The sequence below is a fragment of the Mobula hypostoma genome, chromosome 3 (assembly GCF_963921235.1).
Source record: "Mobula hypostoma chromosome 3, sMobHyp1.1, whole genome shotgun sequence".
Classification (NCBI taxonomy): Eukaryota; Metazoa; Chordata; class Chondrichthyes; order Myliobatiformes; family Myliobatidae; genus Mobula; species Mobula hypostoma.
The window spans coordinates 212,491,485-212,506,419 of NC_086099.1; the positions used below are offsets into that span (position 1 = coordinate 212,491,485).

General features: G+C 45.8%; 1 protein-coding gene across 1 annotated transcript in view; it reads right to left on the reverse strand.

Annotated features, from left to right (window-relative positions):
• Positions 1–8,774, reverse strand: part of dpp6a (dipeptidyl-peptidase 6a) — a 1,586,533-nt gene extending 1,577,759 nt beyond the window's left edge. The window contains exon 1 of the mRNA XM_063044436.1: positions 8,341–8,774. Coding sequence (XP_062900506.1) covers positions 8,341–8,400 — 60 coding nt within the window. The 5' untranslated portion in view covers positions 8,401–8,774. The remainder of the gene's footprint in view (positions 1–8,340) is intronic.
• Between the last annotated feature and the right edge of the window lie 6,161 nt (positions 8,775–14,935).

The following is a 14,935-nucleotide window of genomic DNA, read 5'->3' on the forward strand; positions in this document are numbered from 1 at the left end:
CGTGTAATCACCAGGCTAAATCCTGAAAACATCCTTGCATTACAAGTATTCAGTGTACATCCATCACACACCAACTGTGGTCCAGTTTAAGAAAAAAAAACAAGTCAGTATCTGTGGTGCTCTACCAATAACAAATTCAGCAAAAATGCAAGATGGCACCACATGCTCCTGCCTCATAGCTGTAGAACTTGCTAGATCTCCAGGGATCCACAAGAGATGCTGCTAACATTGTGATAGATCAGGGGTTCACAATCTGGGATCCACAAACCCCTCAGTTAATGGTAGGGGCCCATGGCATAGGAAAGGTTGGGAACCCCTGTGAGAGATGAAATATCAATAACAAAATCTAAATATTTTAAATAATTTACATTTTAGTGAATTATTAAGTATTTCAATAATCAACTGTGCGCTCTATTTTCTTTTGCTTCTCTTGTATCAGGTAAACTTTCACATCAGCTCTTAAGCTTCATTTGATCATTCAGCTATTTAAAATTGGATATTTAGTTATTGAATTTCCTTAAATTTTTGTCAATATATCAATCCTGATATCTTCTTTATAAACCTAAAATTAACATAACATTTTTGTTTAAACAAAAAATGGAAATCCTATTCAAAATACAAGTATCTATTTGAGACATTGCTGCCGGTAGTGACTGGCATTTTAAATACTGTGAAATGAAAACTGGCATATTTCTATCAGAGGACAATTGATCAGATCTGCCAACTCAATACGAGCAAAGTATCAGGGGAGATGTAAACCACCATCCTAAATTGCATGGAAACTGCCAACATCTGTGCAAAAATATTTCACTTTTCTCCCTCGCTCCACAAAAACAGGCCCAGATGCTTTAAAAAACAAAAAACAACTGCAGGATGAATATTAATAAATATTCTGCTGTATTTGACACATTCAGTTATAGAAGCATTCTCCAGCATTGATTTAGACAAGGACATGCATTGACCCGGCAAGACTGTAACAAAAATCCTCTGATCAAAAAGAGCAAGAGACAAGCATTCTAGCTGATTCAACAGCAAAACCTGGTGAAACACTCACCGATAGGTATCTGCTTTCAAAACAGCAGCCTCCTAGTTGAACAATAAATCAGTAGATTTGAGACAGGTGGAAAATTCAAGAGAAAATCCATTAAATGTATAGTATCTGTAGTTCTTTTTAGAGCTGCTTTATGTTGTAAATTCATACATTAAGATTCAAACTTAATTCTCATGTTCCTAGGTTATTTTAAAAGTGTTACTATCACTGTCACTGATTACATCACATCTGAAAACATATCTGGAAATTATTCAGATTTTTCCACATGTACAGGGAGAAGGCAGGAGATTGGAGCCGAAAGGAAAAACGGATCAGCCATAATTCTGGGAATGAAGGGGTTAACATATGAGCAGCTTTTGGCAGCTTTAGGCCTGTACTCACTGGAATTTGGAAGAATGTGCAGGGATTTCAACAAAACCTACTGAATGTTGAAAGGACTAGATAAGGTGGATATGAAGGGGATGTTTTCTATGGTGGGGGTATCCAGAACTAGAGAGCACAGACTCAAAATTGAAGGGTGACCTTTTAAAAGACAGGTAAGGATGAATTTTTTTCCCCCCCCAAGTTAGAGAGTAGCGAGTCTGTGGAATGCTCTGCCACAGACTGCAGTGGAGGCCAAGTCTGTAAGTATATTTAGAGTGGAAGTTGATAGTTTCCTAATTGGTCAGGGTATCGAAGGAGATGGCGAGAAGGCAGATGTATGGTGTTGAGTGGGATCTGGGATCAGCCGTGATGGAATGGTGGAACAGACTCAATGGGGCAGATGGCCTAATTCTGCTCCTATCTTACAGTCCTACATCAAAACAAACAGTAACTTGCATTGTTTGCATTAACAACCAACACACCCAAGGGTGTACTGGGGAACCCTCAGAAAGTGTCATATTCATAGCATGTCCACAATGTTCAGCAGGACAACACAAGCAACAAGAAGAAAACAAGGCAACAAACATAAAAAAATAGAAACTCTTACCCACCCATCCTTCACACATTGTGTCTGAAATAAGTTAAAACACTTTACCCATTTAACTTTTTTCCACCACATCAGTCCTAAAATTAAGTCTTTGGAATAAACTTAATTTGCTTTCTCTAAACACCATGGTGTTTGTGCTATGTTTCTCACCAACTTTGTTCATCCGTATGTCAACTAAACCAGATTGTTTTTACAACATATTTGTCCAATAAAAATAAAATAAATGCCTCCTAAAGAAGATTTCTAATACTATATTTTGGGGCAATGATGATCACTCGGACAGCCACTAAAATTGCCCATTGTAGTTCAATGAACAGTGCTTGAGTACCAAAGGCACAATCACAGAGATTCAGGATGGCACAATAGCAGACAAGGGATAGTATAATGTTAGAGCAACTGGTTTTCAGCTGAGCTATTTAACATAAACCCCACCAGCTAAAAGCTAATATAATTTAAATTCAGTAGTATAATTTCAAATTCAGTAGTATAATCTAGCAGAGAAATTCTCCCTAGATTCCTTGATACTTAGACAAGAAGTAATACTGGAGATCTGGAGCAATACATACAATGTGCTGGAGGAGCTCAGCAGGTCAGGAAGCATCTATGGATGGGAATAAATATTCAGTGTTTCAGGCCGAGACCTTTCACTAGTCTCCTTGCCAAGCTTTGTCAAAGTTCAATGCAACAAAAATTATCTATTCAGTACAGTGGTGATGTAAAATTGGATGCAGAGTTGTTTTTTCAGCAGATGGGTGAAGTTCAAAGGTAAAGCATTCTAGGGTGTCCTGAAATGTGATAGCTGTCTTCAGATTTTCATGGCAAAATTGGTTTGAAATTTTCATTCTTCTTCTGGAATCCCTCCTCTCTTAAAATCATCCAATCTTAAGCCATACAGGATTTCTGCTTTCCTCTAACTGAGCCCATTTATCCAGCTTTTCTTTACTCTGACTTTCAGAAGTGCATTCAATTACCTGCAACTCTCCACTTCTTCACATCCTCCTCATAACTTTGTCTTTCAGACAAACTGCCCATCAATTGTCCTGCACTCTCCACATGATTCAACATCAACTTCTGTTTCATTACAGCACTGACAAAGTCACTGTTATTGGTGATGAAAACAGCAGACCCGTTGCTGCTTTGGTGACCTGAAAGTGAAGGCTGGACTTCTGAGGAATGGGAAAAAAAACGTTTTATTCCATTATCAGCAGCAAACAATGTCACTGGCTTTTCTGACAATAGTAGGGTTATTATTCAATATTTATTGAGAACTTACTTGATATTCAGTCTAGCACCAATTTTTGAATTAAATGCTTACAGTTTGCAGATGTATTACCCCATTGAAGCTCAAATACAGTTTATTTGTATCAACATCATTTTATTTAAATGGAGTGAATACCCTTAGAGGTAAAATTGGAAAGTATGAAATCAGGCCAATGCTCTTGCTGTGGATAATACATTCAGCTCCTAAATCTTGGATATCAGTTGGAACATTATTTAAAAAAGTATGAGAAAATACAATACACTCAGTGCTCACTTTATTAGGTACAGTACATCTGTACACCTGCTTGTTAATGCAAATGACTAGTCAGCCAATCACATGACAGCAATTTAATGCATAAAAGCATGAAGACATAATCAAGAGACCATATTGTTGTTCAGACCAAACATTAGAATATGGGAGAAATGTGATCTAACCATGACCTAGACCATGAAATGATTGTTGGTGCCAGACGGTGATTTGAGTATCTCAGAACTGCTGATCGCCTGGGACTTTCGTGGACAACAGTCTCAAGAGTGTACAGAGAATGGTGTGAATATATATTTTTTTTAATGCAGTGGGTAGCAGTTCTGTAGGTGAAAATGTCTTGTTAAATGAGAGAGATCAGAGGAGAATGGCCAGAATGGTTCGAGCTCATAGGAAGGCGACAGTAACTTCCTGTGTCAATATCCTCTCTGACAATCAACAATGGCGCATGTCAAGGATCCATGCTCAACCACTGCACTGCTCCCTCTACACCCAGATTGTGTGACTAGGCTCAGGTCAAAAACCAACAATAAATTTGCCAATGCCACCATTGACAGAATTTCAGATGGCGATGCCAAGGCGTACAGGAGCAAGATCAGCTGGTTGAGTTGTGTTGTGGCAACAACTTTGCACTCAACATCAATAAGATTGTGGAGTAGAGAGTGGACACACCAGTCCTCATTGAAGGATCAGAAATGGAAAGGGAAAACAGGTTTGAGTTCCTGTAGGTCAACATTTCTAAGGATTTCTCTGGGCCCAACATATTGATGCAATTAAAAGGAAGGCACGACAATGGCCATATTTCATTAGAAGTTTGAGAAGAATTGATATGTCACCAACGTCACTCATGAATTTCTACAGATGTACCATGGAGAGCATTCTAACTAGCTGCATCACCATCTGGTATGGAGGGGCCACTGCACACGATCAGAAAAAGCTGCAGAAAGTTGTAAGTTCAGTCAGCTCTGTCATGGGCACTAGCCTCCCAGCATCCAGCACACCTTCAAAAGGCAATGCTTCAAAAGAACAGCATCCATAATTAAGGAGCCCCATCACCTAGCACATGTCCTCTTATTGGTATCATCAAAGTGATGGTACAGGAGCCTGAAGACGCACACTGAGCATTTCAGCAACAGCTTCTTCCCCTCCACCGCCAGATTTCTAAATGGACAATTAACCCACATACATTACAGTACTTCACTATTCCCCCCCCACCTCTCTCTTTGCATTACATTTTATGTTTATATACTCATTGTAATTCATTGCTTTTGTTATGTGTTGTACTGTACTGCTGAAGCAAAACAACACATTTCATGACATATGCCAGTGATATTAAACCTGATTCTTATTCTGAACTCAAATAACCACACATTACAACAAGAGCTACTCTGAACGCGCACCACATCGAACCTAAAAATGGATGGGCTACAGCAGAAGACGACAACAGGTTCCACTCCTGTACCAAATAAAGAGGCTACTGAGCGCACTTACCTGTAGCACCATGGAAACTTACATAAAAGACAATTCATGCCTTCAGACTCCAGTCAATAGTTATATTAAGATGATTACCAATTTTATTGCAAGATAGATTCATTTATAATGAAAATAATTCATTTCTAGCACAAGTTCAAACTAATATCCAGCAATTTTGTGCATGAGACTTTTCACACAATACTAAATAAATAGCATTTGCTTTTCCCATGATAATATAATGGAGAGACTATTTATCACTATACTGTATTTAAAACTTCCAATCAGTCAATAAACCAGCACTATTTTTAATAGAAAAGAAAATGTGGTGACAATAATTCAAGGAGGATTCTGGATTGTTTTCACAAATTGGTGAGATAATTTTACAAAAATCCAAGATCATTTCTACTGAATGACATCAAGAGTTAAAATAAAAAGTTAAATTTGATCCCTGAAAAATCTCTTACATGTGTAACTGACCAAAGCTATGACATACTGTAACCTTTAGTTGTTCTGAAAATGAAGTAATCTGATCAACAGAAAAGAGATTAGTAAGCAGCAGGCAGTGAAAAATAGACAAGATCACAATCCACCATTATTGACTGAAGTCTTGCAAATGTTTAGTGATAACAGTATCAAAGTTAAATTAGTCCAAACACATAAAATTATGAGCAAGGAAAATTCTTGGCAAGAAACTAACTGCTTAGACTAAATTGATCAGAACTAATTATGTAATATTTATAATGTAGGAAGAAGAAATGGGAATATCACAATAAGAGCAGCCCTGAATTTATATTGCTAAAACAAAAATCATATACTATACAACTTCAAACCAGTGCAATATGTATAATGCAGCTTACAGACTGAACATCTTTGACCTAATTTATAGTTTATAGAATTTTTTAAGTGAATATGGCTTCTTAGAGAATGACTAAAGAGCTTGCAGAATGAATTGATCAGTGATACCAAAATTATTTGCAAATCACAGATATTGTGAATGCTGGTGGGTAGTTATGTTACATCCTTTTTTGATAATCCTAAACAAAGAACTGGACAAATAACCTTCTCCCAGTTAATTTTTAAAACTTTATTGGAAAGTTTTAGATATCACATCTATGCTGGCATGATTTATAATACAAAACTATCAGTCTGAGAACATTGCTCTGCAACTATATACAACAAGCTTAAGCCTTAAAATCATAACGTTTACTAAATGGGATAATTGAAATTTCTCCCATGCTCAATTATAAAAGCAGAGTATAATACAATATTAAAATATAAATAGATAATTCAGATATATATTTTGGATGTTTTGCCAGTGAACGGCCATTGGAAACCTTCAGTCACCTGAGACAAACTCAGGTCCCTCAGTGTCCCCTTCCCAACCTCTGTTCTCTCAAATATCTGTTTTCCTTCACTCATCATCCAGTTGAAAGACAGCCTCCAATGTTTTTGCAAACTATTGGTTGAACTACAACAAGCTGAAGTCCTTTGTGCTGCTCAACAATGAGATGTTTAATTGTTTCAATTTTTCAAAAGATGGTTTCTCCATATCTGTCTATGTGCTTAATGTTCATCTGTCAGTTCTTACCTTTGAAGACCCTATCCATTAGGGCAAGTTACACTGACCAAACTTTTGTGTTACATTACCTTCTACTTTCATTGCTTTGAAATAGCTTGGCTTTCTCTTTCCTCTAGTGTCTCCCTCAACAACACTTCACTATTTAAAGTGCAAACTGTATCAGAACTTAACTATAGTTCCAGAGTCAACAGCATCTCCTCTGCCTTACCTACGCCCACCTCAAAATGGCATCAGAGCAAAGATTTGCCAGGAGATCCTCTTAATACCTCCATTTAAATGCTAACCTTGGCATCCCTCTAACTTAACCATTACAACAACCAGTGGCATTCTTCTGACCTCCTGATCCTAAAATAAGAATGCACTTAAGAACAAAGGAACCAGTTTACCCAATGAAGACAATTATGACTAGCCTGTATCCAGTTCTATCCACTATACTTTTGTAAGGATGGTTATCAAAAAATACACATTGCAAATTAGATTACTATATACATGTATGTATGCAAGCATCTATTGCTTCTTATGAAAGAATCAACCTCTATGTAATGAAGTGATTTCTAAATTAGGTCTGGCTTATCCAAATTATCTTTAATTTACTTCATTATCCAAAACTCAATGAGGAGATGAGAGACAAAGCTGTTTTGATTTAACCGGTTATTAACTCAATGGATTACAGCACCATGCTCCATATGGTTTAAGCAGTCAGATTCCAACTCTGCAGGATCTCCTAAGGCTTTATACTTCAGCGTTTTGACTTAACCCTCGAGGATCGCTGAACTTCATCGAAACAGCCTGTTACTTAATTTCTCAGCCAGCTCTTACTTAGCGGCAAGTGGGAAATCCTGCACGGACTGTTGGTTGTTTTTTGCAAGTTGCATCATTTGTCAACGCCTTGCTTTCGTTTTAATACGCAGATACATTAAGCAGCTGGTACTAATATCCCGTCACCGTGAAAGCCCTATGCAAAGTGTTTGAGATACAGTCAGAAATGCACATCTGGTTCCAAGATCTACTTTAAGTATGCCAGCCTGAACTTGACGCGAATGCTAGTCCGTCTCAACCTAACTTTAATGGTATCCTAGCTCTTTCTGAGTAGATACACAGTTGGTAGCGGCATCACCGACTGCAATGGTTCTCACCGCAAAAGTTACTGCGGGGCAGAAGTGTTTAAGAACGAGGGTTGAGAGGTGATGCAAACTAATCAATTATAGAACATTAATTAACTTTCTTTTTGATTCAGCATTCCCCAAATCAGACAGCATTCCTGAAACCTAACCCAGCCCAACTATAACCCGCACGATTTCGGTATTATAACCAGCTAAGAGGCTGAAAGCAAAGGTGGATCCCGCGGTCTTCAGCAAACACAGATTTATGAAGCGGGGACCTAGATCCCCCATACTCCCATCCGCACTCCCGTTCGTCTAATTAGTCATTAAAATTACAATCGCCGGCTTGCCGGAGACCAGGACCGGCAAATGTGGCGTTTAATTCCGCCGGAGACATGACAGCGCTACGGAAAGCTCAAAGCCGTGGAAAAGAAACAACTACAGATTAGACAGATACAACTATAGATACGCACCAACAATAAACATCTTGCACTAACTCCGCCGTGAGTCAGGCAGCGATTAGTTGTCCGCGTTATATTAATTGCATCTAAAATGCGAGAAAACCAGAGAGATCAGAGAGAGAGAGAGGCTGGCAGAGAAAGAAAAAGTGGGAGAAGAAAAAAAATCCCTTCTTCTTACCTTCACGGTTTTGGTGGAGGAGCATTTGACATTGTTGGAAACGCCTGCGGTTTGGTTCATTTTGCCGACCGCGGCACACGCCAAGGGCAGGGGGAGAGTCCAGCGGTGAACGATGCGGCTCCGCTCTGCCTTTGCCTCTCTCCGGCTCCGGCTCCGGCTACTGCTCACATTGGTCTTTCTATCCGCACGAACCAGAGAGGAACGGGGTGGCTGGCGAGGACTGTCCGTATGGACGAGCGGCGAAACAGGGTCTGCTTGCAGAGGCGCCCACTTGCTCCCCCGCTCTGTGTCGCCAGGTGTTTGCTGCAGGAGTCCCTCAGTCCTGCTGGAGAAAGAAGGGGAATCCCAGGAGCTGACGCCCAACTCCGGGGGTGGAGGAACAAGTTGTCTGTGGCTGCTACCGGATGGGGCAGAGCGATGGCTGGGTGGATGGAGTGAGAGGGGGAAATATGGTAGATAGAGAGCCGGCGGGAACGTGGAGTAGGTGGGGCATGGTGAAGGGTGTGAGGGGTGGATTGTGGGGGATTGGGGTGGGGTGTGCGGGCTGGGGAAGGGATGGGGAGGAGTGAAAAAGATGGAGGTGGGGTGCGGGGTGCGAGAGATGGGGTGGGCTATAGGGATTTGTGGGGTGTGAGGGATGGGGAGGACTATGGAGTTGGGGGTGGGGTGTGAGGAAGGGGGAGGGGTGTGGGGATGGGGAGGGGTATGGGAGGTGAGGAGGGGTGGGCTGTGGGGGTGAGGAGGGGTATGGGAGGTGGGGCGTGAGGGATGGGGAGGGTTGTAGGGGTGGGGAGGGGTGAGGCGTGAGGGATGTAGGAGTGCTGTGAGGGATGGGGAGGGGTTTTAGGGATGGGGAGGGGGCGGGATGGGATGTGAGGGATGGGGAGAGGGTGGGGTTTGAGGGATGAGTGGGAGGGTGTCAACTGAGGGGTGGGGAAGGCTGTGAGGGATGGGGAAGGCTGTGAGGGATGGGGAGGGCTATGGGGGATGGGGTGGGGTGTGAGGGATGGAGAGGAGTGTGGGGTAGAATGTGAGGGATGGGGGTTGAGGTGGGGTGCGATATGAGGGATGGGGAGGGGCGGGGTGGGATGTGAGGGATGGGGAGAGGGTGGGGTGGGGTTTGAGGGATGAGTGGGAGGGGGTGGACTGTGAGGGGTGGGGAGGGCTATGGGGGATGGGGGTGGGGTGTGGGGTGTGAGGGATGGGGGAGGGGTGTGGGGTAGGATGTGAGGGAGGGGGGTTGAGGTGGTGTGCGGTGAGGGATGGGGTGGGGCGGGGTAAGGGATGGGAGGTAGGGAGCCGGGTGGGGTGTGAGGGATGGCAAGGAGGGGGTGGGGAGGGGTGGGGTGAGATGTATGGGGATGGGTGAGTTGTGAGGGCAGAAGAGATTTGGGGAGGAAAGGGGTGTGAGGGGAGAAAGGGAAGGGGTGGGGAAGCTTGTGAGGATGGGGGAGGGGTGCAGTGCAATGTGAGGAATGGGGGACAGGTGAGGTGTGAGGGGAGAAGGGGGAAAGGGATATGAGGAGAGTTGGAGGAATGGGTGTGAGGGGAGGAGGGGAATGGAGGGAGGGGAAGGGGTGTGAGGGGAGAAGGTGTGAGGGGAGAAGGGGTATTGTGGGGAGGGGAAGGGGGTTGAGGGGAGAAGGGGTGTTGTGGGGAGGGGAAGGAGTGTGAGGGGAGAAGGGGTGTTGTGGGGAGGGGAAGGGATGTGAGGGGAGAAGGGGAATGGAGGGAGGGGAAAGGGTGTGAGGGGAGAAGGGGTGTTGTGGGGAGGGGAAGGAGTGTGAGGGGAGAAGGGATGTGGGGGAGAAGGGGTGTTGTGAGGAGGGGAAGGGGTGTTGTGGGGAGGGGAAGGGGTGTGAGGGGAGAGGGGGTGTTGTGGGGAGGGGAAGGGGTTGGGAGAAGGGGATTGGGAGAAGTAGTTTGTGGGGAGAGGGGGGTGTGAGGGGGAAGGGGGTTGAGGGGAGCAGGGTGTTATGGGGAGGGGAAGAGGGTTGGGGAGAAAGTGTGTTGTGGGGAGGGGAGAAGGGGTTTGTGGGGTTGGTAAGGGATGTGCATGGAGAAGAGGGTTGTGGGCAGATGGAGAGTGAGGGGAAGGGGTGTGGGAAGGTGAAGGTAAGGGGATGGGGAAGGTGATGGGTAGTGCTGAGGGGGAAAGGTGAGCAGAAGGTGTGGGGAGGATGGGAGGTGAAGAGGTGGATAGGATAGAAGGGAGAGCAGATGGGGAAGGGAAAGGGATGGGGGGTGGAAGAAGGTGTAAGGATAGGGGGCATAGGGTGGGGAGGGGGATGGGGAGGGGGATGGGGAGGTGCGTAGGAAGGGGAGGGGGATGGGGAAAGGGTGGAGAGGTGTGAGGGGATTAGGGTTGGAGAATGGGGTTAGGGGAAGAGGGGGAAAGAAAGAAGTGGACGGGGAAGGATAAGGGGATGGGGAAGGAGGTGAGTGGAGGAAGGAGGGGTGTTGGGAGGGAAGGAGAAGGAATGGGAGGGAGAGGGAATGGAGAGGGGAGGTGGGAGCAGGGGAATGGCAGATGGGAGAGGAGATGGAAGGGAAGGGTGATGAAGAAGGAAGGGAGTGAGGAGGGCGTTTGAGGGGAGCGGAGGGGGATGGGGAGTGAGGGGAGTAGGGCAGATGAGGGGAGGGTGATGGGGATGGGAGAGGAGGGGAAGTGAGAGTGAGTTGTGGAGGGGGATGGTGAAGGTGATGGGGAGGGGAAGAGGGTTTAGGGATGAGTGGAAGAGGGGGTATGGATTTTGGAACAGCAGGTAAGTGTTTGGAAGAGGGGGATGGGGTGTGGAATGGGGGTGGGGTGGAGTGGGGAAGGGAGGGTGGTTGGACAGAAAGAGGAAGAGGGGATGGGGTGGGAAGAGAAGAGGGATGGGGAGGGATTGAGGGAGAGGAATGAGGGGTGGGGATGTAGATGGGGAAAGGGAAGTGGGTGGGGGAAGGTGAGGGGGAAAGGGGTGATGGGGAGGGAGGAAGGGAATGGGTGTGAGGGGATAGCGATAGGTTGATAGGGAAGTGGTGGAAGGCAAGGGGTGGGAATAGGGAAAGAGGTGAACAGGAGGAGGTGAGGATGGGGGAGGGGTGGAGGGGAAGGGGTGGGAATGGGGAAGGGGGTGAACAGGAGGAGGTGAGGACAGGGAAGGGGTGGGAATGGGGAAGGAGGTGAACAGGAGGTGAGGAGAGGGGGAAGGGGTGAGGGGACAGCGAGGTGTTGAAGGTGACATGGGTGGGGGAGGGGAGGTGGGAGGGGAAGAGGGATGGGATGGGGAAGAGAGGTAGGAGGGGAGGGAAAGTGGATGGGGAGGAGGATGGATATGAGGGAAGGGAGTAGGCAGAGGTGGTGCGGTAAGGTGACAGCGAGGGGTTGAGGGTGACTTGGGTGGGGGAAGGGAAGTGGGAAGAGGGAAATGTGTGGGGGAAGGATGAGGGGAGGGGGATAAGGTGAATGGGGAGGGAGAAGGGAGCAAGTGGGGGGGCTGAGGGGTAGGGCATTGAGGCGGTAGTGAGGGGTCGGAGGGCTGAGGAAAGGGGATGAGTGAGACCTGGAGGGGGTGAAGGGGTTGTGTGGGGCCTAGTGGGGTGAAAGTGGCGCATTGTACGTGGACGGGGCAAAGGGGATGTGTGGGACATGGAGGGGTCAGTTGAGATGTGGAGCTGAGAAAGGAGGGAAGCTTTAGTCGACCAGCAACCTCTCAGAGGAGTTTAGAAGCTGAAAGTTACTTTATTTGTCCCGAAGCTACCTTTGTGGTGGTGGTGGGAGGCGGGTGATGCGGGGTGTGGCAATTTGCAAGTCTGGACTGGGCGCTGGAGGCTGATTGGTAGGAACGGCAAATGGAGGAGAGCAAAGTTTCTTGAGGAAAGGTGAGAGGGCGTGGAAGTCAATCACAGTAGCTGCATTTGCGCTCCGATCTGGGACTAATTTAAACAAAAATAGCCCCTGGAGTGTGGGGAAGTTTGGGGTTGCAGCACACGGAGGAGCGTGCCGAGTTCCCCACCTGCGCTGGCAGGGAAGGGAGCACGAGACAGGTGTGTGCCTGTGCTCGCAGTTCTGCCCGTGGGTGAACCTTCGTGATCAGCTGTCAGCACGTTGTTCATTTCCAAAGGTGTCGGTGTGCACTGCACAGGGAGCTGCCAGATGTGCCGGGCTGGTGGCGTGCAGGTGTGCCAGCGCGCGCTCCACAGGTGACTCCCAAACGTACCAGCGCAGGTGTTTGCCTGTGCGAGCGCTGGTGCACCAGATGCATTTGGTTCGCCGATGCCTGGAGCGCAGGTGATGTGCACGACAAGGTACCAGTCAGCGCGGTACAGGGGCTGCGCGTTTCCTGGATGTTATCTCGCTCGCATTGTTGCGTTTTCCCCCTCCCGTTAACGTTTGCTGGTGCTCGCCATGCCACACGCTGTCCGTGCAACCGGGGACGGAGGGGTGTGGGGTTACAGGTCTGATCGGGAAGATTATTTCTGAAAGACCTGGAAAAAAACACTCAAGTTTCTGAAATAAGATTCAATCAGGATACAGTAGTGAATAAATTAAATTAAGCTACCTACTCAGATGGGTTTACTGTACTTCCAATTTTTGCATTTCAAATGCATTAAATTCATGAATTATTACACCTAATATCGCGCGAATTATTGCAAAGCGATAAACATTTAAAGGGGAGGTGGAAAATCGCGATTTGCCCGTGTGTGCGATGCTTGTTTTGAAATCCAGTTGAGTCCCACTTCGTCATAATGGAAAAATACTTTGTCCTGTAAATTTGCAGGAATAATTTCCAACGTGTCCGCATGGTTGAAGTCAGCAAACGGCGTAGTGTGTAAAATTGGCGGTATGTGGAAATAAGACTAGAGAAGGAAACGCTGAGATCAAGAAAGTCCGAATTTGCGCCCCGAGTTCTGCTTAACTAATGTTACACCTCAGTGAAGGAGACAGTGCCAACAGTTCTAGCAAACTAATGTGACTGAATTATTATTAATGCATGAGCTATTCTCGCAATGTGCGTTAGGGCAATCGCAATAAATGGACATTTTGGAAAGAGTCGCTTGGCTGGAGTGCAGGAGCAGCGTGTCTGGTTTCGGAATTGTTGAAGAGTTATAAAATAAAATCACCAGGCAGGGTATAAAACCAATAACGTTATTATTTGTTCCAGATAAATTAAAATTGGCTCAAAAATCACATCTTGTTTATTCGGAAAGGGGATATTTCCATTACACTGAAGATAGCGCGGTTGGAGGGTGGGCTCAGGCGGGTTCCCCTTTCACAGCTGGCGTGCGAGCAGCGGCCAATGACGCTTTGGAAATTTCGGAAACCTGGCACAGACAGCGAGATCGGTTCCAAAGAGGGAGTGTGGACTCCTGGTGGCCAAGTGGACGCGCTCCTTCCAATGGGACCCAACACCTGCACCCGCCAGCCAGAAGTTCATAAAATTATGCAAGGCATAGATGGGGCAGACAGTCAAAATCTTTATCCTTCCTACCGCTGTCTGTATAAGGGGTTTGTACGTTCTTCCCGTGGCCACGTGGGTTTCCTCCGGGTGCTCCAGTTCCCTCCCACAGTCCAAAGACAATACAGGTCTGCGCTGTATCTCAATCAATAAACAATAAATAAATGTCATGCAAGTACAAAGTGAAAATTGTGTTGCCCAACAAGCTAGACAATCTACCTGTGTTTTGCCCATTGTCCGCTAAACCTCTCCTATCTATGTATGTATCTAGATAGCTTTTAAATGTTCCCATCTCAACCATTGCTTCCGGCAGCTCAAATCAAAGACATCCCACCCTTTGAGTGTTAAAACTACCCCTATATCAGGGGCTGAGGGCCAGATCAGTGACATTCAAGACTGGTGATCCAGAACTCTACGTGAAGTCCAGGTACAACCTACAGAAGGTTATTTTAAGAGCGTTAATGAAATTCCAAGTGGAGTTGGAGACAAAATTGGATGCACAGATCCTTACAAGGTGAAACCTAACATCGTAAGTAGCTATGATGCTTCAAGCCCAAATGAGCTCAATACCTTTTATGCACACTTCAAAAGGTAGAATAAACCTATATCTTTGCGAATCCCTGCAGTATTTGGTGACCCTCTGATATCTGTCTTGGAGGGTAATGGTGAACATCTTTCTAGAAGGTGAACCCTCACAAGGTGTCGGGCCCTGATGGTATACCTGGCAGGGCACTACAAACCTGCGCCAACCAACTGGCTGGTGTGTTCAAGGAATCTTTAATCTCTCACTACTGCAGTCAAAGGTTTCTATCTGCTTCAAAAGGGCATCAATCATACCAGTGCCTAGGAAGAACAGGGTGAGCTGCCTTATTGACTGTTGCCCAGTTGCACTCACATCTTCTGTGAGGAAGTGCTTTCGGAGGTTGGCCATGGCTAGAACTAACTCCTACTAAGCAAGGACCTGGACCTGCAATTTGCCGATCACCACAACAGGTCTTCAGCAGATGCAATCTCACTGTCTCACCACTCAGCCTTGGATCTCCTAGACAACAGCAATTACCATGTCAGATGCAGTTTACTGATTACAGCTCAGTGTTCAACACAATCATACCCTCAGTGCTAATCAACAGGCTTCAAATCCTGGGTCTCTG